Source organism: Cyprinodon tularosa, unplaced genomic scaffold (assembly GCF_016077235.1).
Source record: "Cyprinodon tularosa strain WSP-4 unplaced genomic scaffold, ASM1607723v1 ctg133, whole genome shotgun sequence".
Taxonomy (NCBI): domain Eukaryota; kingdom Metazoa; phylum Chordata; class Actinopteri; order Cyprinodontiformes; family Cyprinodontidae; genus Cyprinodon; species Cyprinodon tularosa.
The window spans coordinates 262,501-288,524 of NW_024038148.1; the positions used below are offsets into that span (position 1 = coordinate 262,501).

Sequence of the window (26,024 nt, forward strand, 5' to 3'; positions counted from 1 at the left end):
TTAGAATGTTTTTAGAGCATAAACAGTAGTGTATAGGATTTCCTAATAGCGCCCCCATGCGCGCTCACGATTCTACGGAAGCCGGCAGACCAAACCAGCGCATTCAGCTCGGCAAAGAACTCATGCTCTTCCTCAACACTGAAGTCCTCAGACATTTTTCTTTCGTTGTTTCTTTCTTTGCACAGGTAAACAGCACATTTCTTCTTCTACGCTTGCATTATCGGCAGACCAGACGCTGAATGCGCACTTTCTTCCGGTTTGGTCTGCCGGCTTCCGTAGAATCGTGAGCGCGCATGGGGGCGCTATTAGGAAATCCTATACACTACTGTTTATGCTCTAAAAACATTCTAAATGACTTCGTTTCGAGTAAATTCTGGATGCTACCCACTCAGGACACTTGGATTACATTGGACGAGCAGTATGGAGGAATATTGACACGTTTTTGTGGACTTTTATGGACCTTTCTGTCTCGGGCGCCATGGACCTCCATTATTTGAATGTCAGCAGACAGCAAGAAGCCTCCCAGATCTCCAGATGCATTTGAGATATCAAAAAAGTACTCCAGAGTGTTGTTCAGCATGGAGGTGAGTAGAAAATGAAGGCTAATCATGTTTTGGGTGTACTATTCCTTTAAGTTTAACTTCTCTGAAATGTCCCCTGATATGGCTTTATTATTAACTGCTGCTTTACAATGCACTGAATTTTAATTAATCCCACAGAGATGCCTAGTAAGCATTAAAGCAGTTATTTGAAGGTTCTAGATGTTGTCCTTTTATTCATGAATCGCTGCTTTAGAAGATGAATAGATGCTTGAAATCATTTGCATGACTGGAAAGAATGTATAAAGGTCAGCTGCATCTTAGAAACACCTACGCTGATCAATGCAAACCACGTCTCACCTGAGTAGGAAAACATATGTTTTGTTTGTTTTAGACCTAAAAGGTGGACTGAAAAAGGGCATGTTACACTGCCCTGACAGATGAAAAAAACACGTTTCAATTAGTGTTGCACCGATACCAGTATTGGGCGGGGCCCCGATCCAGCACTAAAATGGTGGTATCATTATCGGCAAGTACCAACAAATAGGGCAACAATGCCATTTTGAGAACCAAAAGTTTATTCAACTATTGTCACCCATTCCAGGTAGGCAATAAAAAGTTCTTCTAGATTCTCTTTGTTTTAGTCTTTTTCCTGCTTCTCAAAGGAAGGCAGCAGCTTGATAAAGCCATGATGGCAATTTTTTACATCCTAGTAGTATGCAGTTCTTCATATACACACACACATCAATTTCAAACAGATGGTATCGGTATCGGCTGATACTGTCGAGCCAGGTGTCGGGTATCGATATCGGGGCCAAGAAATGACATTGGCGCAACACTAGTTTCAATTTGAAGTTCTGATGAATATTGGAACTGTGCAGGCTGGACACTGCGTTCCAGGCGAGCGGCTGCCACTATAGCCTGCCCTACTGATATATAGACTCTGTTCGAATTAATGGGACGCATCCCTCGAAGGCCAATTATGTCATAGCGAGGCCCTGAAGTCTGGTATGATTCCAAGACTCCTCTTTATGCGGCCTTAAAATGCGTCTTTCTTTTTGCCCAATTGGAAGGACTAATCCAGTGTATCCTCTCTATCCTTGGTTATTTCAGGATTAATTGCGATTCCAAGCAAACCGACTGCTCCGTGATCAGAGGAAATGGTACTTGGCGCCGAACGGTTGTGAATATTGAAAGTGGAGCTTAATCTAATGCAAGTCTGTGAATAGTTCAGTCAGAAATGAATGAAAATAGTTGTTTTAATGGTTATTGAGTCAGATATGTGGCGGTAATGTTTGATTTATCTAAAGGTTTTTATCTGTTACTGTGTAAATGGGTTTGGCTGTAATTTTAGGACAGTTTCTAATATATCTGCGGTGTGGGGACTATAAATCTGACATAGCGACAGAGCATACAGCGGAGAAAGCCTGGACGAACCTGAAAGGCTGGACCTGTTCGAATTCACAGCCAAAACTCTTCCTGTCTCCTTATTTTCATGGACTCCGAAGGATCCAGTCCAGGCAGACTGCGTCCTCGGAAGATGCAGCCCATAAATTTCAACACAGCCATTGACTCAAAGTGCAGTTATCAGCAATGAACTTTGTAAATCCATGTCCGCCATGATGAGGTAAAACCAATGAGCAGCAGACGTCATGATATTGGAGGCTTTTGCCTGCAGGGGGAATTCGCCTGCCATGCGAAATGCTGTCACTGGCAATACCACCCACAAAATTCCTGATTCCTATTATACCATTTTGTCCATTTTGTCCATTTTGCTCCAAAGTCCATTAAGTGAGCAAATAAATAAGTTCATGCACATATAAACATAAAGACATCCTACACACATCTTCACTCGTACAATTATTACCTGTAGCTCACACGACTACAACCATTGTAAAGAAATGTAAACATCCATCTACAGTGACTGAGAACCCATTAATGCTCACTGTCCTTCTTCCATCTAATATCCTTTTGAGAAAAACAATTTTAGCCTTTTTCTAAACAGTCTGATGCAAGCAGAGAGACTTCCACACCGTTTACTGAAATGCACTTTTTTTTATGTTTGTTTAGGCAGGTAAAGTTTTTAGTTTTAGATTTTCTCTGTAACTATACCCTGCCTCTCTTTTAACAAATAGTTTTTGTATGTTGTCTGGTATTTTTATTTCCAGCGTTATACAACAGTTGTGAGGTTTAAAACTATCAAATCAAAATATTCAAGGAAGAAGGAATAAATGAATAATGAATCTGTGTGGTCATGAAAGCCGGCCTCATGAATTATCCATGTTTGTCAGTGTACAAAACGGTTTGAAGGAATGAGCCGACATAAACAGATGTGGTGCAAACTGCTGGGGTTCTATCAGAAAGCCTGATGGTGACAATGGAGGCAGTCACTTAATAGAGCCTGAATGTCCTGCAGTGCCTCTTAGTTAAAGTCACAGCTGGATGTATTTGAAGGCCAACCGAAATTATTTGGGTAAACTCTACATGCAGCAACTCTAAGATCTAGGGAATCCTCCCCAAAGCTTCCTAACAGAACATTAAGGAGAAGGAAAGTTACTGTTATTACCAAACGCAGCTTCAAGGTAAGAATTATTTAAAGAAAAATTCTAAAAAGTCATAAGCTAAAATATTTTCACTGGAACGAACGCAGACTAACCGATTGCAAATGCTTTCTCCCTGTAATCGCATCATTGAGGAGCCCTGAAATTAACTGATCTTGAATAGTCTCAATTCTCGAGAACGCGAGTCCGGACCCGTGTTCTCTTCAAGTCCGGTCTTGGCAAGAACACAGGAGTTTCTGGACTTGGTGAGAACGGGTAGCCTGGGTGCCATTCCGAACTTAGTCCCGCCCACAAAGTTTGAGGTCGGGGAAGTTTGGTCTGGCTCTCCTCCATAGTAGCGCGAGTATTATCGCCCACTGTCAGGCGATCCAATCAAATTGTCAGGGCGGGCTTTATACGATGATGGACAGATGACCAACAGTAACGTAATCAACCACGTGACCAATGCGTGCTTGGGTGACAACAATAATGGCTGCCGCTGGAGCGTTGAGGTGAGTAGATTCTGCTATTAGGTCTGTTCTAGAAGATATCGACAGCAAATTAATTTTAAAAGAGGAACAGAGAAACGCGATCAAGTCTCATCTTCTTATTCTAGGCGTGAAACTGCACGCTTTGATTTTTGTGGACAACAACTATGTCTCGCTTAACATACGTCACGCACTCCGTTACTCTTATTGGTTGTAGATCTATCCAATTGAGTGCAGAGGCATTTTTTTTTCCTGGTTCGTTCGAAACACGCCCCATAATCACAGCTCTATGGAGTAGTATCAGACTCATATTCTGACTAGAATTGAGTCGGACTACGTCAGGCTAGAGAACGGGAGCACGCAGTGTAAATATGGGTCAATTGTAACAGAAGCATACTCATGATGTCACCACGTGCTCAACTTCGGAAATCTTTTTTTTTTATTACGCATTAAATCAGCAAATGGGCCATATAGTGATGCTTTAAAGTATTATATTTTCGCCTATAAATGATCTTAAAACGTACTTTTATTGAACAACAGCACCAGAAAGAGAACTTTTAACTTTCTTTTTTTTTTTTTTTACAGTGTCCTGTCTGGCAATGTGGCAATAAGAATAATTGTCTTGATGCCAAAAAGAGCCCAACAGATTTTACTTTCACAAGTGGAGCAGTATGGCAATTGCCATACTGCTCCACTTGATTCATGCATATAAATTGCTTTATTATAATTATGCAGGGAGTTTTACAGTTTATATGGACACTGCAATGTAAATAGAGCAGAAAAACAGAAGAAGAAAAAGGAAAAAAAAGAAGAAAAAAAGAGAAAAGATGAAAGAAAGAAGAAATAGAAAGGAGAAAATGACAAAACATTTTCAGAACTTTTAACTTTGAATGGAGCGCTCCATTGAAAGCTTCTGCTGCCGCAGTGCATGCTGGGACGGCTGTCAATCTCAAGAACGGACAAGTCTGCTCTGACACATACTGGATAAAGAGGGAGGGGTGAGAACAACATCTGGGGATTTGGTGCGTTCTCTGTGTGGCGTTCTCAGCAATTGGAACAGTGCTCGGGCTGAGGCTGATGACGTATCACGAGTACACGAGCACACGAGAATGTACAAGAAAGCATATTGAGAAACGGCCCTATGACAACACCCTATGACAACACTGTGTAACACCCCCACCCCCCCACCCCCCCACCCAAAAACTTCCTCACACTTTACTTCAATGTTGTTTGTACTTAAATTGTAGAGACTAAGCAGACTTACAACACCACGCTACATGAGGAACTACAGTACAAAGCACAGCCATTTACAACTCAATCAAAGCCTCTTCATGCCGATCGAGAGCGACACCAAACTCTTTCCTGGAGTTTTTCCACAATCTGTTGATAGTGGTGATAAATATGAGCTAAATCACTTGGACATATGTCGATGTTTGCATTTGCAAACCTTCGCCAGCAGGAGCTGCTGCTCGCTCGGCATGTGTTCTGTGATCCGTCCATGTAGTTACAAATTTTCCTAGTCCACATGGAGGGGTGTTGAAGCCCAAAAGGACGTAATTTGGCCGTGCGGACCTCGCGGACGTGTCAAACAAAAACCAAACTTTAGCCCCATTTCTACCTTGCTTACCTCAGTTGTTATTGTAAATACACGTGAAGCGCTTCATTTGTTAACAAGTTAAGCAAAAACAAAGAGTTAAACACAAAATACCAAACAATACGGCAGCAGGACGCAATAATCTTCAAAAAACACTTTTTATGCCGTTAGAGTGAGCTACTGGCTTATAGATTTAAAATGGAAAAAAAGAAAAATCTGGACCAAAAAAAGATGAGTTAGATCCTTCTTGATGAATGTAGTAACTCCATAGCCAGGTCTTTATTTGCTAAGAAAGAGACCTCACAACATTACCTAATGAAAATATCTGCACATCTAAAAAAATGCTCACCTCATGGCACAAGCATGTTGTTTTATTGCTAGTCTGCAGACTCACCCCTGTTTGTTTGTTTTCCAGTAACCAGTTCAGGCGATGCTCAAGCAAACGTTTCACAGTGTTTATGTTTGATGGCGTCTAAAGCGGATCTTCGACAAGGCGTCACAAACTCAACTTGGTGTTGCATCTAAAGAAAACACAAACAGAACAAATGTAACACTCTGGCAACTAATTTCCCTCTCTATTTTTGTCCCTGGTTTCCATAGCGATGGGATGAAATGGAAATAAATTCAGTAGACCTACATTCGGATGTGTTGATTTGCCTGAATCAGTCCACTCGGGTAATCATGAAGTTATTATGCAGCAGGATGTCATGTTTGTCATTGCCGGTGGGGTGCGGGGGCTTGCCTCAGGTGTTTTTAATAACTTTCCTGTTGGACAAATCTTCTTCTTGAGAGTGAAAAATGTGCCTTAACATATTTCAATGTTTGAGATTCTAGAGGGAAGTTTGGATTTTTAAGCGAAATCCTTGTCTCAGAAGCATTTAAGGTTTTCCTCCTCTCCGCTTGTTTCTGACACCTCAGCTGGGTGTTTTCTAAGATGGTCATGTGGTGTTATCTCTAAATCCTTAGTTGTTTTTTCTCAGTTTTATGTTGAAATCACCTCCAGCATGTTAAAGCAAACCTTTTAAAATGCAGCCTTTGTGATATAAGCTTTAAACAACCTTGTTCTGCCCATATTTCTCTCTGCTCTCTGCTCTTTCCCGTCTTGCATATTTCAATCTTTATGTTGTGTTTTCCCTGCGTCTCTAACCTCGGGTGTATTGAGCAGCCATTAACCAATCCTTATATTTCAGACAGATGAAGCATAGCCAGGGCTATACATATCAAGTAATTCATGCCTGTGGCTTAAGGTTCTAATATTTCTTCCAGCTCCTCTGTCTGACAGAGCCTAGGTCTCTATTCATCACTTCCATGCTTATGCTGCTGAGATAGGAGTTATATTGCAAACAATTGTTTATAGAAGAGGCTGTGTGTTTTTACGTGAGCTAAAACACATGCTCTGGCCTTCAAGCTTCTTCTGAAGCATTCAGCTTAAATGTGAGGTGGCATCATTTGATCTGCTGAATGAGTCAGAGTGCCCTTAGAAAGCAACCAGACGTATCGCACACAGACCTGAACGCTTTTACCAGGGGCTAATTCTCTTTTTAAAGACGGTTACACAGAAGCATCAAAGAAGGAAATACTGGAATCTAATTGCGTTTTTAATTTAAAAGAACATCAGTCATGTGTCAAAATGATGGATGAAGTCCTAAGATCTCAGGGATCTTGTTTCTACTGAAGCTGTTGGAAGGGGTTGTGAATTCCTGCTGATTACATATCGGGGTGTATCAGCAGTTTCTGAAGGTTTTTCCTGAAGGTAATCTGAAGTACTCCAAAGTTTCAATTAAAAACATCAAGCCGGCCCGGAGCGGTACGTGGCATAGCTGTATCATGGGTGCTCCATATAGAGAGGCTATTTGTCCTTTGGGACAACCTTTAGGGTTTAACTCCTTACCAAAGGCGTTTAAAGCAACATTGTGTAGCTTTTGCCGCTGGGGGCATTAAACCCGTCGCTTCCAGGTTCAGCACCCCAACAGCACACTGTGGCATCAATAAACAGCCTCCTTTAGTGTTTTGAATCTGCTAGCTGACCACTTTGGACCAGGAGCGCCATGGTCTCTCCTCAGTGTTAACGCTGAAGTTGCAAATTTCTGTTAAGTGCGCCACGTGTACTTACACCAGGAAACTGTTTTCCTTATTTAAGGGCTGGTTATACCCCCTGCAGCAGTGTGTGGCAGTGAGCTGGTTGCAGATATTTTTGATTTATGCCCGATATTGAAGCATGGTCTGCGCTATGTGCATGTGCCACAACGCAAGAGGGACAATTAGGAACTATCTGTGGGTCTAGATACGGACGAGGCGGAGAGGAAGTGGGGACAAGTTTGTGTGACAGCGGAGGGACATGAGGGCGAAAAAGAGCGGTGATCCAGGTGGAAAAAGGGTCCCAGTGTTCTCACGCACCTCGCTCTTCTAGCTGGTCCAACTTCACGAGTCGTTTTCCACAATAGCGGTCATACAAACAAAACATGGTAGGTAGCAAACAGGAAATACGCATAGAGTGGATGTAGATTTGACCAATCAGAGGCCTCCTGTCTGCGGTCACCTACAGTTTTGGAGAGGTGCAGCAGAGTGTCTGCGGAAGGGGCGGGGCATATCTGCGTTCACTGCGACACACACGCAGACGACCTGGTTGCTGAGCATAAACCAGCCGAATTGAATAATGAATCAGTTTAAAGCACAGTATTGAGTATTGCATTATTGAAGCATTACTTAATAAGGTGTAAGTCCCTGTTTACATCTGAAATCCTGTTTGGATATGGCAATAGGACGTTCTTTATATTTTTTTTTTTCTCAGCAGTTTTTATTGTCATTACACTGTCACCAGTACAGCGCAATGAAATTCACTCTCTGCATTTCACTCATCCTCTTGGGGAGCAGTTGGCTGCCATTTAGGGCATCCGGGGAGCAATCAGGGGTTAAGGGTCTTTGCTCAGAGAGCCAGAGTGGCACTCTGTGGGAGTGGGTTTCGAACTCATAACGTCAGGATTCCCACCTTTATGCCCTAACCACTTGGCCACCAGTTATTCAACCCCTACCAGGTAAAAAATCTGTTTGTATATTGCTTTGAACTCTATACAACAGGTATATCTTAGCTGTACGCAAATCCATTATATCTTGGTGATCCTCATCATGATCTACATTTAGTAATTGTTTAAAGGTTTCTTTCTTATCGAGAGAAGGGAAAATGAGCTTCATGGGGGATCTATGCCTGTCTCAGTGCTTTCTAGTTAATAATATTTTCTCTGCTGATCACATATAACATCATAATGCAAACATGCTCTACCTGCTGAAGATCTATACTGAACAAGTAGCTTAGCTGATTTTAGTGGGATATTTTGCCAATGTTCTGAAGCCTTCATACGTTAACCAGGGGTCGGCAACCCGAACTGCTCAAAGAGCCATATTGGACCAAAAAAGACAATTGAAAAATCTGTCTGGAGCTGCAAAAATTTTAAAGTCATATAAGCACAGGCTCTTAGTGTATTAATCCACTTTAAAAAAGGACTATGTGGGCTTATATATATATATATATATATATATATATATATATATATATATATATATATATATATATATATATATATATATATATAATAAGCATTTACGATTAAATGTTTATCCTGGAGCAAATGTCACATAGTAGCATGAGGTGAGGGAGGAGCAGTGAACGCTCTCACTGCGTGAAATTTACCGCGCACCGCTTCACTGCCCTTAACATCGCAGTCCAAGTTTTGTCGTATTGATGAAATTATAGAAACAGGATAAAGGAATCTTTCTATGGTGAACGTGTTTCTGTTGGGAGGAGTTGATTGATTCATGAGGAACCAAGCAGCAACTGACATCCATCAGAGCGTCGCTCTCTAACCCTGAAATCCCACATCCTCTGTCGCCAGGGTTTCTTTGGGTTATTTTTATATTGAGGATTTGGGGACAAAATTGAAAAAGGTTTACATACCTGCAGAAGAGAACTACTTGTTGCATCTGTGGACGGTTTTACATGTTTGCAACAAAACTAGCAGCAGTAGTGAACTTGGAGATGCTACCCACTTCTTAAATCTATCTTTGAGTTCCTGTAATTTATCCAGAAGTTCTGCAATCACACTTTTTCTCTCACTCTCAACTTGGTGGTCGGCTGCATGTTTAGCCTTCCCTGGAAATGCCTTTCCAAATTACTCTTTTTATTTTTTGAAAGCCTCTCGTTACAAAGCAAAAAATGTTAATGAAAACAAATGATTCTGTCCATTCTTTTTTGAATTCTCTGTTCTCATCCGCTATCTTCCTTTTTTCCTTTTGGGATCCATGGCCTGAGACACGCCTGCCGGTTTGTTTGCCTGCCATCGAGCCGCGCTATGCTGTGCTCTCTATGGCCGTGATGCAAATTTTCGTTGAAAGAAAAGTTTACATTTATTGTTTTAAATTTATTTACTATACAAATGTTTACAGCATCGGAAAACATGATGAATGTTTGACCTCCTGCGCATCACATACAAAAAAAAAAAATCTATTTTCTTTAATTTTTGAATAAGCTCCAGGGAGCTGCAACGGGTCACTAAAGAGCCGCAGGTTGCCGACCCCTGGGTTAACCAATGGACTTCTAGTTTTCTTCAAAATAAAAAAAAGTTTTAGATACTGAAAAGGATGGATGTTTGGCACCTATGAAGCTGGAAAATGTTGGATTTAACCATCTATAATGGCTTCATTAGAATGTCATTATTCTTGTTTTTAACAGTATGTTCTTGCATCTCAGCTTACAAAGTTTTCTAGCATCAATGACGATGGCTCCTAAATTGTACTAATGACGTTTAAGTGACTCTGAAAAAAAGAATATTTCATACAGAAAACAGCATCCATGAATCCTTGGTGTCTAGTAAAATGTGAAAAGCAATAAAGATGATGTAAAAAAGGCTTTTTATTTGCCCAAATTTATTGAAGGACTTAAACAGGAGGTGGAAATTCCTATTAAACACAATAGCTGGAAACATATAGATGTCTGACAAGGTAACTCACTGCAGGTTTGAAATTAAATTACACTCTGTATAAAGTTTTTTTTTGTTTGGACATTCAACCCTGTTTAGTTTACCTTTAGCTGTAAGTAAGGACATTTTACTTAGTTAAACAAGTTTTAAACACCAGTGTAGACAAACCTTTCTTGAAAATAAATTCACATAAAATCAAAATAATTTCACAGTAAAATCATCTCATTTCTTTCTTTCCCCAAACCCAGAGGCCGGCTTCGAACAGTTTCGTGTGGCAGAAAAGGCTCATGGGAGCTGGATGAAGCTCTACCTGGAAGGAAATACCTCTGAGGTGCTGACCAACATGGGCAAAAAAGTCCTAAAGCAATACCTGGAGGCGCTGGCTGCCATGAGTTCAGCTCTGAGCAAACAGCTGGGCAAATACGACCTGTACTCCATGATTGCAGGGATGGTCTTTGTCTTCCAGGTGAGGAGAGCAAAGATTTCATGGGGGTTTGGTCTCTCTATGGCAGCCTGTTTTAATAGGTTTGTTCATTTTCACAATTAAACTGGAAATGAGAAGAAAAAAAGTCTAAGAATCAGAATGTTTCATATTTCTGTTTGTATGACAGAAAGGCAAGGAATATTTTTTCAGGTGAAACCACTATTTTAAATGTCACCAAGTCTGATTTATAGGTGATTAAACAAAGAAAAGATGAAAAATATTTAGACTCGCCAAATTTTTTTCCTAAAAAGAAAACAACTGCAAAACACCATGAAAACCCATTTGAAACTCTGGATGAACGCTCAAACTTTATAGATCCAGATCTTTATTATAGGTCAAGCAAATTTGGACTGAATAAGTTGAAGCATATTAGTTTCTCAAAGGTTTTAGTGGGCAGTGTGATAGCGGAAATGTGATTTTGGAACAATGCCTGTGGAGTTTGGAAGCTGAGACAGAGGCTTTTATTTTAAGAAAAAAGGTTCAAATTTATTTAACGTCCTCAGATGGAGAGATGGAGCTCACTGAGGCAACATCAGTACATACATTTATACCTTAAAAAAATCCCAACACATACACTCCCCCAGGGGAACCAACCCACCCCCTGCATAAAGAACTTTCTTACATTTGAACATTTGGAGAAAAAACAACTTGCGTTCATCAAGGCCATTTCCTGTTAGGTTAATATATCTTTCACTGGCGATATGGTTCTTCTCAAAACATCAGTCCTCCCCTTCTTGCCATAAAGGAGGCTGTTTAACTCATTCTTATCTCTCATGACCTTCGTTTGGAGCCTGTAAGGCTAAGAACAGACATACCTCAAAATGTTTTACTCCACCTGCCAAAAGTGCAAAAATGCATTTTTCCAGTCATAAAAGCGAATCTGATCAGACAAATATGCTGATTTACATTATTGGAGAACTTCTGCATAAGGGAAAGCCTTTGCTCCTAAGATTTAGCAGTTTAACCAATAATATCAGCAAACTGAAAAGAAAATAAGAATAACAGAGCAAGCTTATGTAATGCATTTCGTTTACATTACCTCACTGCAAAAAATCTAAATCTAGATAAGTCATTTTTTCTTAAAATAAGTGCATTTGTTCTTGAATTGAGGAGGTAAAAGAGACATTTTGCCAATGGAACAAGACAATTTACACTTAAAATAAGAAAACACAATTGCATTGTCTTATTTCAAGTGCATATCATCTAATTATCTTATTTTAAGAGTAAAATTACTCATTCCATTGGCAAACTATCTCATTTACCTGCTCAAATTAAGGGTAAATACACTTAATTTAAGAAATTTTTACTTATTTCTAGATCGTTTTTGCAGTGCTGAAATGGTCGCACAATTACCTCCGACCCCTCCTTGGAAAGGTCTGAGCATCTAGTTTCCGATGATGCCGGCCATTAGGGGGTGTGGCTAAAAATTAATACTTGCTGTTGCATTACTCCTGCAGAGTCACACGTCAGGTGGAATTTTATATCTCATTTTATTTGTTTACACAGCTATAAAACAAAAAATACTTGTGAAAACAATATTTTGAAACATGTTTTAGAAATTTTAAAGCCCGATTTGAAAGGCGTGTGGATAAAACACCATGTGACTGTGTTTTGGCCCTTTCTATAAATAGATAAACATGGGCAGGAGTCAGTTGGGCCCTGTACCGGGCCCATCGGGCTTAAGGGGTTAATGTGATGCATTCACTGCTCAGCACAAGATTGTTTTTTTGTGTTCCTTACCAATTACAATCAGCTGCTTTTAATGTAATATTTGTAATATCTTTATAAAACTTAATAGGGATCCATGAATACTTAAACATTTTGGCCTAAATATGTTGTAATTTTCCAATGAACTTAAATGCTATTTGTGATATGTAACAATTAACAATAAGTTAAAAAAATTATGTATCCTTTATAATTATGTGTCTGTATAATTTCTGAATTCTGAACTATTCTGACACTCTCTGCTTTAAACTGAAAAGGTTTTACATTACTGTTCATTGCATTTACCCAGAATGCATAGCAGCATAACATCATGGCAGTTTTATTCAAAAGTGTTAAAACTGAGCAGCTTACTCTATTTTTATTGGATTGTTTTTACTTCAAAAGCAGATATTTCTTGAATTCTGTTTACAAGTAATCGGGGATTCCTTTAAAATTGAGGATGCGGTTAAGAAGAACATGACAGTAAAATGCTGCAAATCCCAATAACTGTTAGCAGCTCAGTGCCAGTGAAAGTGATCTGAGAGGTTTTAATAGCTTGGTTAGAAAATAGACTGAACTTGGATGAGAAAACCTACCTGAAAAACATCTCCTATCCTTTATTCTCTAAGAGCTACCCTCCAGGGACTTTAGATCCCTTCCCCAACAGGACAGAATGAAATAAACAGCTCTTTAGCAGGACTCTGCAGAGAAGGAATCTAAATGTGCACGATAGTAGCTCTCCTCCAGGATGGGACTTTATGCCTATGTCCTGCTAGGCAAACATTAAGACAGACAGATGGAGATCAAAGCTGGTAAAACCTTGTTTTTTTCCCTCCCTTCTCCACTTTCTTCCCTGGCCTTTTAGCTCCTGTTGGTCTTACTGCTGGCTATGCCTGAAGCCCTCAGCGGTGCCGCAACAGTGGACCTTCCGGTCCTTTCGTCTCTGCTCTCCCTGCCTTTCTACCTCCTGTGTCTGCTCCTCGCCTCCGTGCACGTGTTGGTGTGCACATCAGCTGAGAGCTCCTGTTACTTCTGCAGCCTCTCCTGGGGTCTGGTGTTTGCTGCTGTCGCCTTCTCCTCAGCAATGTTTTGCATTTTGATCTCGGTAGCAACACGGAGACTCCCCCTTGGACCAACGATTCATGGGAAGGTGAGTGGGACCTCATAACGCCATCCATTTATCCTCCATTCATATGTATTACCTGCTGAACCCAGATTTCCATACATATTTAATTCAGTTAATTAATATAGCGCCAACTCACAACACGTTACAGTTCACCAGATCATCCAGTCAAATTGATTCAAAGTTCTCTATCTAATGTAAACCAGTTGATTGCATCGACTCATTGACTCGAAGGCAATCCCTCACACTAAGCATGCTTGTAGAGACAGTAGAGAGGAAAAACTCCCTTTTAACAGGAAGAAACCTCCAGCAGAACCAGTACATAGAATACCTGTAGAAGTCAACATCTTCGACCTCAGACTAAAATGTTTCCTGTAAACTCAAATTACCAAAAATATTTCTCTCTCTGCTGAATTCCAGAACATTAATTATACATTTTTAGAGATTTTGTTTAACTTTATTGAAAAACTGATGATTATGTGAAATAAAGTTACTAAAAAGCTAAAATACTGCCCAGTGATCTTATATGAATGCCAAATAATCTGAACCAAGAGATTTAAGAGAGGTTTGTTGGCTGCGGTGCTCACAGACATCAGGTCTTTGTTACCCAACCCCACCCTTCCCGAATGCGATTTTTTTTTTTTTTTTGCCCTTTTCGAGGCAACTTTCCAGTCGTGCGAGAATTTTCCGATCGGACCGACTTTCAGCCTAATTGTGCGTCGTGTAGTGTACAGGGGGTAACGAGGGGCAATCAGCCTCTCACGACCACCTCCTGATAAGGATTCGTGAGGTCGGGAGAAAATCAAACATGTTTGATTTTCAGTAGGCCGTCCTGGGCAAATCGCTCAGTGGGCAAACAAGGATTCTTCTTCTTCCTCTTAGATGAAGTTTCGTTTGGACGTACAATGTGAGCTGCAACAATTGAAAAACTCTCACAGTGTATGCCCGGCTTAAGGAGAACTTAGAAAAGCCAATCAACCTAACATTCATGTTTTTGGACTGTGGGAGGAAGCCAGAGTACCCTGAGAGAACCCACATGTGCTCAGGGAGAACATGCAAACTCCATCCGGTAAGACCCCGAGCCGGAAAAACTGAACTAGGAACCTTCTTGCTGCAACACAGCAGTGCTACAAACTGTGCCACTGTGCAGCCCTTGCAGAATTTGCATTTTGCTAATTTATTTTTCGTGTTTGCAATTAGCACAGTTTGATTGTCAATGGAAACACAGCCGTTGACTTTGTTGTATAAAGCCAGAATTCTGTCAAAAGTGCAGACTTTGGCTACTTCAGTTTTTGTAAACATCTGGCTTGTTCTGTATAGTGCGCTGCAAAAAAAGACCACAGCATGTTTGTTTACTAGTGTAGGAACCTCAAGTTTGTGCATCCAGCACCTTTCAAATGTCTGTACTACGTAGATTTGATTCGTAAACATTGTCTTTTGTGTTTTTACTAAAAAAGCGTACAATTTGAGACCAGATCTGAGCAGTGAGGATCTTCTTGATGTTTATTAAGATTGTGGTTGTATACATTTCTCTTATTTTGAAAGACTATTTCTGAAAGATATCCAATTGCAATTTAAACTTTTTTCAACATCAGAATAGTTGAAATGTTTGAAACAATCCCTGCCTGAGTTGCTCAGAGTTGGACTTTAATCAATGATTGCAAAGAGCCACTTAATCAGTCCCTAATTATTCTACAGTATTGCACAGGAATACGTTAAGGTAATAAGTAGGGAGCAGTCTACACCAGGGACGGCTCATTCATTGAAACACATGAAGTGGGGCTTCATAAAACTTTTTTCCTTTCAGTGCTAGCCCAGCCCAGAAATAATGGCTCCTTTCACTTGCTGCTAGTTTCTGGAGCTGAAGACTTTCTTCTCCCCATCCCAACCCTGCATTATATATATATATATATATATATATATATATATATATATATATATATATATATTAGGGATGGAACGGTTTCGACTGTCTTGGTTCGGTTCGCGTGTGTTTCTCATAGGCGAAGCGTTTACACTCCAGAGCAGAAGGTGGCGGTACTGCGACCAAAGCCAACCACCAGTACTAAACAAGAAGAAGAAGAAGCGAAGCAGCATAGCCGGGTGTAGCAGAAAAAAATCAGTTGTTGTGGAGAATTGTGTCGGAATGGCGAGTGGGAAAGAACAGGAGTTGGAAGACGCGCCAGCAGCACTTTATAGGTCTGCTGTATGGGACCACTTTGCATTTAGAGTGACCTACGATGACGGCGGAAAGAAAGTTGTGGATAAAAGTGCAACAGTGTGTAGGCATTGTGCAAAACGTTTTGTTTATGCTAACAGCAACATGACCAACATGTCATGCTAACCCCGAAATCCCTCATACTCCGTCAGGAACCCCCACTCCGCCCCGCTGCGCTCCAGACCGGCTGCTCAAAGCAAAGCCTACAGCCTCCACTGTGGCTCCCGTCCGCTCCGAGTTCCTTGGAGATCGTAGAGGGCATGTGCGAGATGATTAAATTCAAAGCAGCAAAACATACGGAAATGATCCAGGGTTTCCACGAATCATTAAAAATAATTACAATTCATAAATTTTTTGGATTTTTTCATTAATTTCATAAATTTTAATAATTTTTATAAATTTTTTTATTTTTCGGTGTAACAATAAACATATACCGAACCGAACCGAAAACCGTGAACACGAAACCGTGAACCGAACCGAACCGTGGATTTTGTGAACCGTTCCACCCCTAATATATATATATATATATATATATATATATATATATATATATATATATATATATATATATATATATATATATATATATTTTCCAAAAATTTACAATTTCGTTTTAACGCTTTAATTTGGTCAGCCCTCAAACAGAACCTAACAGTTGAAGTTTCAGAATTGGACTCAACAGAAAACCGTCTTGAGTTGAGACGTAATTCTGAACAGACTGTCTTTGCTTAATGCTACGTTCACACCTAAAGCTGAAGAGGCATTAGAAGCTGCTAGTTTACATGCAAAGTCCATGGTTGACACGTATCTTGGCGCAGCAAAAGGTACCGAAGCTCGTTTTGAGCAGCAGGAGCAGTGCGTCTGAGCAGCTATTTTTAATTAGCGCACCCCGAGCTTCTAAACATAACGGAGCGCGTAACGTGCGTTACGCGCTTCAGAAGCAGCAGCAGCTGGAGTTGGAAAAATTTTACTTTTGCTGATTGAAGCGCCACATCAACCAATCAGAGAAGCTGACCTCGGAGCTGGCAGGGAGACAGACACAGCACTGCTGATGCATATTGCTATGATCACTCCTCTGAAACAGTTTATTAACGTCTAGCACAGGGGTCTTCAACGTTTTCCAGGCCAAGGACCCCCAAACTGATGACAAGATGGAGCGGGGACCCCCTAATTATATATATTGTATGAAATAGTGTTATATCAAACTGGTCCTATAGTCACTCTATTACAGATGGAGTAATGTAAGGAAAGTAATTTCTCCCTGGGATTATTAAAGTATTTCTGATTCTGATTCCTGGTTGATGGGACAGGTGTTGTGAATGAAACGGTGCCCGGCTTGAAAGAGCTCCTGTGTGTCGCTGAATGTGTGCATTGATGACTGAAAGACATCTTCTGCCTCCATTTATCTCTTTACTACAGTGTGTTAAATTCATGTTAATGTGGATTTAAAGACATTTGAATTCAGGAGGGAATATAAAAAAAAAAAAAAAGATTTAACCAAAAGTTTCGCGACCTCCATGCAGTACCTCCGCGGACCCCCTAGGGGTCACAGACCCCCTGTTGAAGACCTCTGGTCTAGCATTTAAGTATCTGCAGGTAAAATATGTTGGATCTTATTATTCTGGTGCCTGTAGTTTGGATTCCTTACGTCCAGGATTCGAGCCGCTGCGAACAATAGCGGAAAAATGCAAAAAGGCAACCAGGCCAGAGGCTGCTGTTGAACGGGATTGCGAGAGACAGCGCACTGCCGTTGTACGGGGTCAAAGCTCAGACAGTGAAATAATATTTGAAGGCAGGATGGTAATCTGGATGAACTGACTGACTTTACTCACTGATCACAGCAACTATAGCTGCCATTGTTACAGGCAAAGAAAAGATAGGGTAGCTCCGCCCAACGCGCATCTGACCCACTTTTCGACCGCGCCGCCAGAGCAGCAAAGATGCTTCAGCCGTGTCAGTGCTAAACTTGTACAAGCATCAAAAATGAAGCAGCATGTTTTTGCTGCTCCTGCTGCTTGCGGTGTGAATGTAGCATCAGACTTGAAACCTGCTAAACAATGACCTGGTGCTACTTCTGGTTTTAACATCACACTTTAGCTAAAGCATATCTGTTACATAATGCAGAACTCAGAGATATTACGGTCAGTGCTGATTTAGTAGAAATGTTGTGATGTACAGCGCCGCTGTATTGAACTGATTCATTTAGCGGTCTCTAACTTCACATTTATCGATCAGCCTGGCTTTTATTCATCCTCAGCTGTCAAAGCTGGTATTTGTGTTCATCTAATTTTCAGTCCCGCCACAGATGCATTTACTGATCTAAATATATTTGTACCTGGGACTGCTAATGACTCTTCAAGGACACTTCTTTAGTGAAACTGTTGTTTTACTGTTCTCATATAGCGGGTTCCTGTTAGAGCTAGAATCAATAGTGAGTTCTCATGGATTGCTTTAAAAGCAATGCATAGATTTATCTCTGCTGCCTCTGAAAGCAGATACAAAAGAAAGCTCATGTAATGCAATCCTCAGCATCTTGATCTAAAAACAGACCTGGGATCAAAGCACATTTCACATTTAAAACCATCCTAAACATGCGTTCTATCTTCAGTCGTTTCCTTTTTATCTCCAGTCATTTCCTTTTTGTTGTCTAGATTAACTCATAAAGCTTACATATTTTTGAATACATGCAGTTTGTGTTGAAAGTCTGAATATTTTTCCACTTTTTGCCATATTTGTGATTACCCTAACATTTCTCACAGGCCATCAGGCTTCAAAATGCAAAACAAATTTTGCTGTGAAAGTTATTGTGATATCCAAAACATTTGCTTGGTGAAAATTAAACTAAACTTACAACTTTTCACTGAAACAAGAAGGTCCTTCACATAAAAGTCTGAAGTCCATGTTTCTAAAAAAAAAGTTAAACAATTTCTAAACATTTTTAAGTCTGTTGATACAAATTGTACTCGGAAAGAAGGATTTATTTGATCAATTTTCGGCTAAAATAATGGGAAAACAATTAGACTTTATTTAAAAATGCCACATTTATTCAAATCTAATGAATCTCTACACACAAGCCTGTCCTCTGGTACTAGACAGTTGATTTCTCTTTAATGTTAGATAAAAACAAAAACTTTATTTGATTAGTAGAAAATGTTTCCCTAAAAAATTATAGGATGTCAATTTTTATTTTTTATTTTACTTGTAAGCTAAATTTGTACCATTGTTAGAATTAATTCATGGCTTTAGTGTGAACAGTTCTGTTACAGAACCAACAAACATGAAGAAAAATGATTTTTGGTTTTCAAATATTTTACATAAAAGAAAAGTTTGGTTTACCTTTATATTCCACCATGTTGTTTTCAGAAGTTATAGCGAGAACAAATTTATTCCCATGCAATTTTCATCAGTTTTTTTATTTAAGAGAATTACAGCATTTAAAAAATATCCAAATAGTTTTGCACACATTTGTAATGGAAATGCAGTTATTTTCCCCTCTAGATATGAGTGTGACCTTGTCAGGCGCAAGATTTTCCCCTCGGTCTTCCAGTCAGTTTAGTACGATGGAATATTAGGGCCAGGTTAGAGATTTTTTTGTATTTTTTTTATTTTGAAAATAAAGTCAACACATTACGAGAATAAAGTTGTGTCGTAAGATTACGAGAAGAAAGTCGTAACATTACGAGAATAAAGTTATAACATTATGTAAATAAAGTCATTATACAACAACCATTTAAGAAGGAAAGCTTCGAGTTCCGACCAGCAGATGACGGCTGATCAGCTCCACCAAACATTACCTGATTTCTTATATCTTAATATTACGACTTTCTCATAATTTTCAAACTTTATTCTCATAATTTTATTACTTTATTGTCATAATGTTACGACTTTATCCTCGTCATTTTATGACTATTCTCGTTACAACTTTATTCCCGTCATTTTATTACTTTATTCTCATAATATTACGACTTTATTCTTGTAATGTTACAACATTATTCTCATAATTTTACGACTTTATTCTTGTAATGTTACAACATTATTCTCATAATTTTACGAGTTTATTCTCATAATATTACGACTTTATTCTTGTAATGTTACAACATTATTCTCATAATTTTACGACTTTATTCTCGTAATTTTTCGACTTTATTCTAGTAATTTTACGACTTTATTCTAGTAATTTTACGACTTTATTCTTGTAATTTTTCGACTTTATTCTAGTAATTTTACGACTTTATTCTAGTAATTTTAGGACTTTATTCTAGTAATTTTACGACTTTATTCTCGTAATTTTTCAACTTTATTCTAGTAATTTTACGACTTTATTCTAGTAATTTTACGACTTTATTCTTGTAATTTCATTACTTTATTCTAATAATATTAAGACTTTATTCTCGTAATTTTATCACTATTCTTGTTGCGACTTTATTCTCGTAATTTTAGAACTTTATTCTCATAATGTTACGACTTTATTCTCGTAATTTTATGACTATTCTCATCACAACTTGATTCTCGTAATTTTACGACTTTATTTTCGTAATTTTACGACTTTATTTTCGTAATTTTACGACTTTATTCTCATAATTTTACAACTTTATTCTTGTAATGTTACGTTATTCTCGTAATTTTACTACTTTAATCTCATAATTTTATTACTTTATTCTCATAATGTTACAACTTTATTCCCGTAATTTTATAACTATTCTCGTTGCGGCTTTATTCCCGTAATTTTTAAGATTTTATTGTCCTAATTGTACGACTTTATTATCGTAATGTTATGACTTTATTCTCAAATAAACAGAAAAAAAAAATCTCTAGCCTGGCCCTAATACTCCGTCGTAGAACTCCGTTTAGAAAAATGCATGTTTGCAAATGAAAATAAAGGGTAAGAAAACATGCTTTAATATCTAAATTCAGATAATAAAGTTCACTTTCTGTTCCAAAAGAATACAATTAGAGTGTGAAGTGAATTATAAATGAGTTTGCTGATTTCTTTAAAAGAAGGTGAGGCAGAAGCAGTGTTTAACTTTAGAATACCTCTGTTATTAGAAAAGGAGGCCTGCAACAGATGATTTAAGTGAATTTCATAACTCCTCTTTTTTTAAAGTTCAGTGGAGTCTGACCGCTATAGAAAAATTTAACAAGATTTCTTTCTTGGCCTGGGTGAAGCAGCAATGTTTCCCAATGAGAAGTCTTAACACAGATGGCTGGGTCAGAATACTCTCTCACTGCGACATGATGGAAAGGAGCGCTGGAATAAATCACACACCAAACCCAGGGCTGGCTTTCTGACACAGCGCGTGTGATTCTGTTTTATAGAACAAAGATGGGAAATACTTAAATAAAAATCAACATTTTAACAGTAGTTTTAAGCAGAACACTACGTTTAGAGCTCCCCTGGGCTTTGCAGTTAAGTTTAGAGCCGTCGATGTTCTCCCCACATTTAGCTGCTCCTCATTTTGATTGATTAATGTACTACTGTACGCTCTGGCACCCTGGAGAATATTTCTCCCATTTAGACTTCTCCAGTCAGCGGAAGGGCCTCGGGTTCAAGGTTAGATGAGCAGATCGATACTAAGGGACTCATGTCTGTTTGATTAATTTACGTAGTGATCGAGCCACACGCTGGCTAGCTTGGTTAGAAAGGAGAGCAGCTCTAACAGAAGAGAAACGGCAGATCTACACAGAATAATTTGTAACCTTTATCAGGTAATAATTGATAGAAATAAAAAGGACGGTCAGCCTTTTACCGCTGAAGGCTTTATGTTCCGCTTCTCGGTCAGCAGTCCTGCATCGCTAAACATGAACTTTTCACACAGATATAATCCTGGACGCTGGCCTACTGGGAAGGTTGCTGTCGTTTAAAAATGCATCTAATTTAAGGGGTTTAATGCATTTCATTTCTGGATGGAAGAGGCTGCTGCTGCCGCCAAGTATTTTCAATTTTTAAATGATGCTATGATACAGTGACGGCATTGCTGTTAAATTACCCGGCTGTGCTCAAAGGTTTTACTAAAGCACCGCATATATGAACAATGTGATAAAAGTCCCATTTTCTTTTTAAAAGTTCAGTAAAGGACGTCGTAAAGAAAAGTTTGGTGAAAATGCTGAATATGCATCTGATGTACCCACTGAACAGAGATAGATGAAGAATTGCTGTGATGCTTCCAGGTCAGCCTGACCCACACTGAGTGGTGGTACCCATGCATTTCTTGGAGAATCTGCCCCCTTTTTTCCCTTTCTTCCTTAAAAAAAACTATTTCACTTTTTTAATACATTCAAAGGCAACTACTAGCATTTATATGATAGAATATTGTCTTTAGTACTACAGAGGAATAAAGTCCCCTATATCCGCCTCTCCATATCCTTGTGATTTCTTTCATTTAGACATTAGCTAATAAACACAGTTGCCATTCCACTGTGGATTAGCTGCTCAGAGCCTCTTCATCTCAACGTTGAGTGTGAATCATTGTGCTCTGCCTCCCTGATTAGAGAAGCTGAGGAGTTTTTTTTTACAGCGCTGGTGCAGCGCAGTTAATGATAGCTTCATGGAGGGGGCAGCTCTATAGATGTGCCCCAGCGATCCACTCATTTACACAGAGGGGCTGCTGCTCCGAAATAAAGCCTAAGTTCCTTAGGCTGTATTTCAAGAGGGGAGCCCCACTCGTAGCATTGATAGTGTCAAGCCCTGTACGTACACTCACCGGCCACTTTATTAGGTACACCTGTCCAACTGCTCGTTAACACTTAATTTCTAAGCAGCCAATCATATGGCGGCAACTCAGTGCATTTAGGCATGTAGACATGGTCAAGACAATCTCCTGCAGTTAAAACCGAGCATCAGTATGGGGAAGAAAGGTGATTTGAGTGACTTTGAACGTGGCATGATTGTTGGTGCCAGAAGGGCTGGTCTGAGTATTTCAGAAACTGCTGATCTACTGGGATTTTCACGCACAACCATCTCTAGGGTTTACAGAGAATGGTCCGAAAAAGAAAAAACATCCAGTGAGCGGCAGTTCTGTGGGCGGAAATGCCTTGTTGATGCCAGAGGTCAGAGGAGAATGGCCAGACTGGTTCGAGCTGATAGAAGGGCAACAGTGACTCAAATAACCACCCGTTACAACCAAGGTGGGCAGAAGAGCATCTCTGAACGCACAGTACGTCGAACTTTGAGGCAGATGGGCTACAGCAGCAGAAGACCACACCGGGTGCCACTCCTTTCAGCTAAGAACAGGAAACTGAGGCTACAATTTACACAAGCTCATCGAAATTGGACAATAGAAGATTGGAAAAACGTTGCCTGATCTGATGAGTCTCGATTTCTGCTGCGACATTCAGATGGTAGGGTCAGAATTTGGCGTCTACAACATGAAAGCATGGATCCATCCTGCCTTGTATCAACGGTTCAGGCTGGTGGTGGTGGTGTCATGGTGTGGGGAATATTTTCTTGGCACTCTTTGGGCCCCTTGGTACCAATTGAGCATCGTTGCAACGCCACAGCCTACCTGAGTATTGTTGCTGACCATGTCCATCCCTTTATGACCACAATGTACCCAACTTCTGATGGCTACTTTCAGCAGGATAATGCGCCATGTCATAAAGCTGGAATCATCTCAGACTGGTTTCTTGAACATGACAATGACTTCACTGTACTCAAATGGCCTCCACAGTCACCAGATCTCAATCCAATAGAGCATCTTTGGGATGTGGTGGAACGGGAGATTCGCATCATGGATGTGCAGCCGACAAATCTGCGGCAACTGTGTGATGCCATCATGTCAATATGGACCAAACTCCCTGAGGAACGCTTCCAGCACCTTGTTGAATCTATGCCACCAAGAATTGAGGCAGTTCTGAAGGCAAAAGGGGGTCCAACCCGTTACTAGCATGGGGTACCTAATAAAGTGGCCGGTGAGTGTATATTAATGTACGTAATAATTCATATGCTTTTCGGTCACAAGGTCTGCGGTGTGCCTTTAAGTCAGCACAGTGCTCTACAGCTTGATCCATTTTAGCTCATTTAACTTCTTTTTTGATTTTTCTTAGTCCTTGAATCTGTCCATTTCTCAGCTCTAGCAGGTTACAGTTAGCATTGGCAATGCATAAGCAGTGTTGTGCCTGAACGCGTTCATTGAACGAAAGTTCATGAACTCGTTCATATTTTGGGCGAACGTGAACTGAACGTACTGCATTACTGCCTGATGAACGTTATTGTGAACTCGTTCATTCTGGTGTCTGTGAACGGCACGCTCTCTCAGTTCAGCTCCGTTCAATAGGTTGCCAGATTTCTATAGAGCCCTCCAGGCGAAACCCCAGCTAAATCACACCATAAACAGGCCTTAATATGTAGCGGGGAAAACACCCAATCTGGCAACACCAGCTACCAGTGTTGTAGCCTACAGCCGCGTGTGTCATCAAAACAAAATGCAGCGTGGAAGCCACAGCAGCATGGAGGCGACCGTGGAGGCGACAAAGCAGCAGTATGATCACTTAAAACAGTTTTATGACCAGGTGGTCGGTGAGGATGATGGCAACAAGTTTGCCCGCCGGCTTTCAGTAAAAAAATCCGCACTTCAGTAACCTTAAATTCCTACCTCAGCCTGGTCCCTCAGTTTCTGTTAGCAAAATGTTCTTGAGGGTTTTACTATTCATGTAACTTGTTTGTTAAACCTGCCTGGTATAATTTTACAGGATTCCTTTTTAGTATGTACTGAAATGAAATTTCAAATTGAAAAAATTATTAAAATTAAAAAAACATTTGCACCTTAAAGACTACTTTCCTGTTTTTCTTTTAATAATTCCTCATAAAAAAGACCATTCAAGCAGCACATTTTTCCTGATGTTTTTGAGAATATACTGTAGGGGTGAAAGCTGCAGCTGCTACTAGTGTGAAGTGAATGGACAGTAAAGCAACAATGGGGAAATGCTGACCCCTCAATGCTAATGTAAACCCTGGTTGGATAAGGATTCAAAACTGGATATGAAGATGAAATCTGACGCACAGTTTCAGAGTTACAACTGATAAAATAATTGCTGTCTGTGGTTCTGCAGTAGGCTATGGTGTAATTGAGCAATATATGAAAAAAAAAACTAGTTCATTTTTTGGAACTGTGAACTTAGTTCAAAATTTTGAATTATGAACTATGAACTGAACTAGTTCATTTTAAAATGTGTGAACTGAACTTTGAACTAGTTCACGTAGAAAGAGAACTTTCCCAACACTGTGCATAAGGTCCGTCTGAAGTGACTTCACCCTGCTGTTCTTATCGGGGGGAGAATAATTTCATGCATGGTGATGAAGTATATATGTTTTTTCAGTCAAATTTATACTTTTATTCTGGATCATTCTAGATGTTCTGTGGATGTATTATTTTTCTTTAATTAATGTTTTGGACGAACTCAAAGCTAGACCTTTGATGTATTATGAAAATAGAAAGCTTAAAGTAGATAACATCCCCAACTTTAAATTCTGCATCTCATCCTGCATGAAACGGAAGTTAATTTTCACCTAACCACAGCTGAGATGAAAGTATTGCAAATTTGATATGTTAACTGTGGTCAAACACAGATGTAGCTGCTTTAGATTCTAAGTAATTTATATTTAAATATCCTAGCAATGATAAGAAAATAACCATACCCAATCTTAAAATGCATTATACGAACTTACAGTCTAGTGAAGACTCACACCTCAGAATGCTAAATGCTCAATGCTGCCAAAAGAGCAGAGCAGTCACATTCATTTTCTGTGTAAATCATGATCATCTGATAATTATTTAATGAATTCGGTTTAATTCAAAAATACTTTATTCATACAAAAGAGAATATAAATATATGTGTTTATAGAGAGAAGGCAAAGCTGAGAACTTAGGGCAAACCTGTACATTTTATACTCTTCATCCCAATAGATGCGTACGAAATGGGTGCAGGTGCACATTAAAAAAGAAGCCCATGCAGAGACGACAGCCTTTAACCTCAACATGTGAGGCATGGGAAGAAGCAACAGGATAAAAATAGCAGATTTCATCAGCTAAACGTTAATATGCTGTATTGCTTCTTAAAAATAGCTTTTCCTTCCTTCAGAGGTTTTCCAGTCCAAGGACCCCCAAACTGATCGTGAGATGGAGCGGGGACCCCCTAATTTTATATACAGTATTGTATAAAATAGTGTTATATCAAACTGGTCCTATAGTCACTCTATTAAAGATGGAGTAATTTAATGAAAGTAATTTCTCCGGATAATTAAAGTATTTTTGATTCTGATTCTGATTCCTGGTTGATGGGACAGGTGTTGTGAATGAAACGGTGTCCAGCTTGAAAGAGCTCCTGTGTGTCGCTGAATGTGTGCATTGATGACTGAAAGACAT

At 39.5% G+C, this 26,024-nt stretch overlaps 1 protein-coding gene across 1 annotated transcript in view; it reads left to right on the forward strand.

The window, feature by feature from the left end:
- pigg (phosphatidylinositol glycan anchor biosynthesis class G) overlaps nucleotides 1-26,024 on the forward strand; it is a 166,448-nt gene that overhangs the window by 41,573 nt on the left and 98,851 nt on the right. The window contains exons 7-8 of the mRNA XM_038277616.1: nucleotides 10,383-10,600; nucleotides 13,188-13,472. Of these exons, the coding sequence (XP_038133544.1) occupies nucleotides 10,383-10,600; nucleotides 13,188-13,472 (503 nt within the window). The remainder of the gene's footprint in view (nucleotides 1-10,382; nucleotides 10,601-13,187; nucleotides 13,473-26,024) is intronic.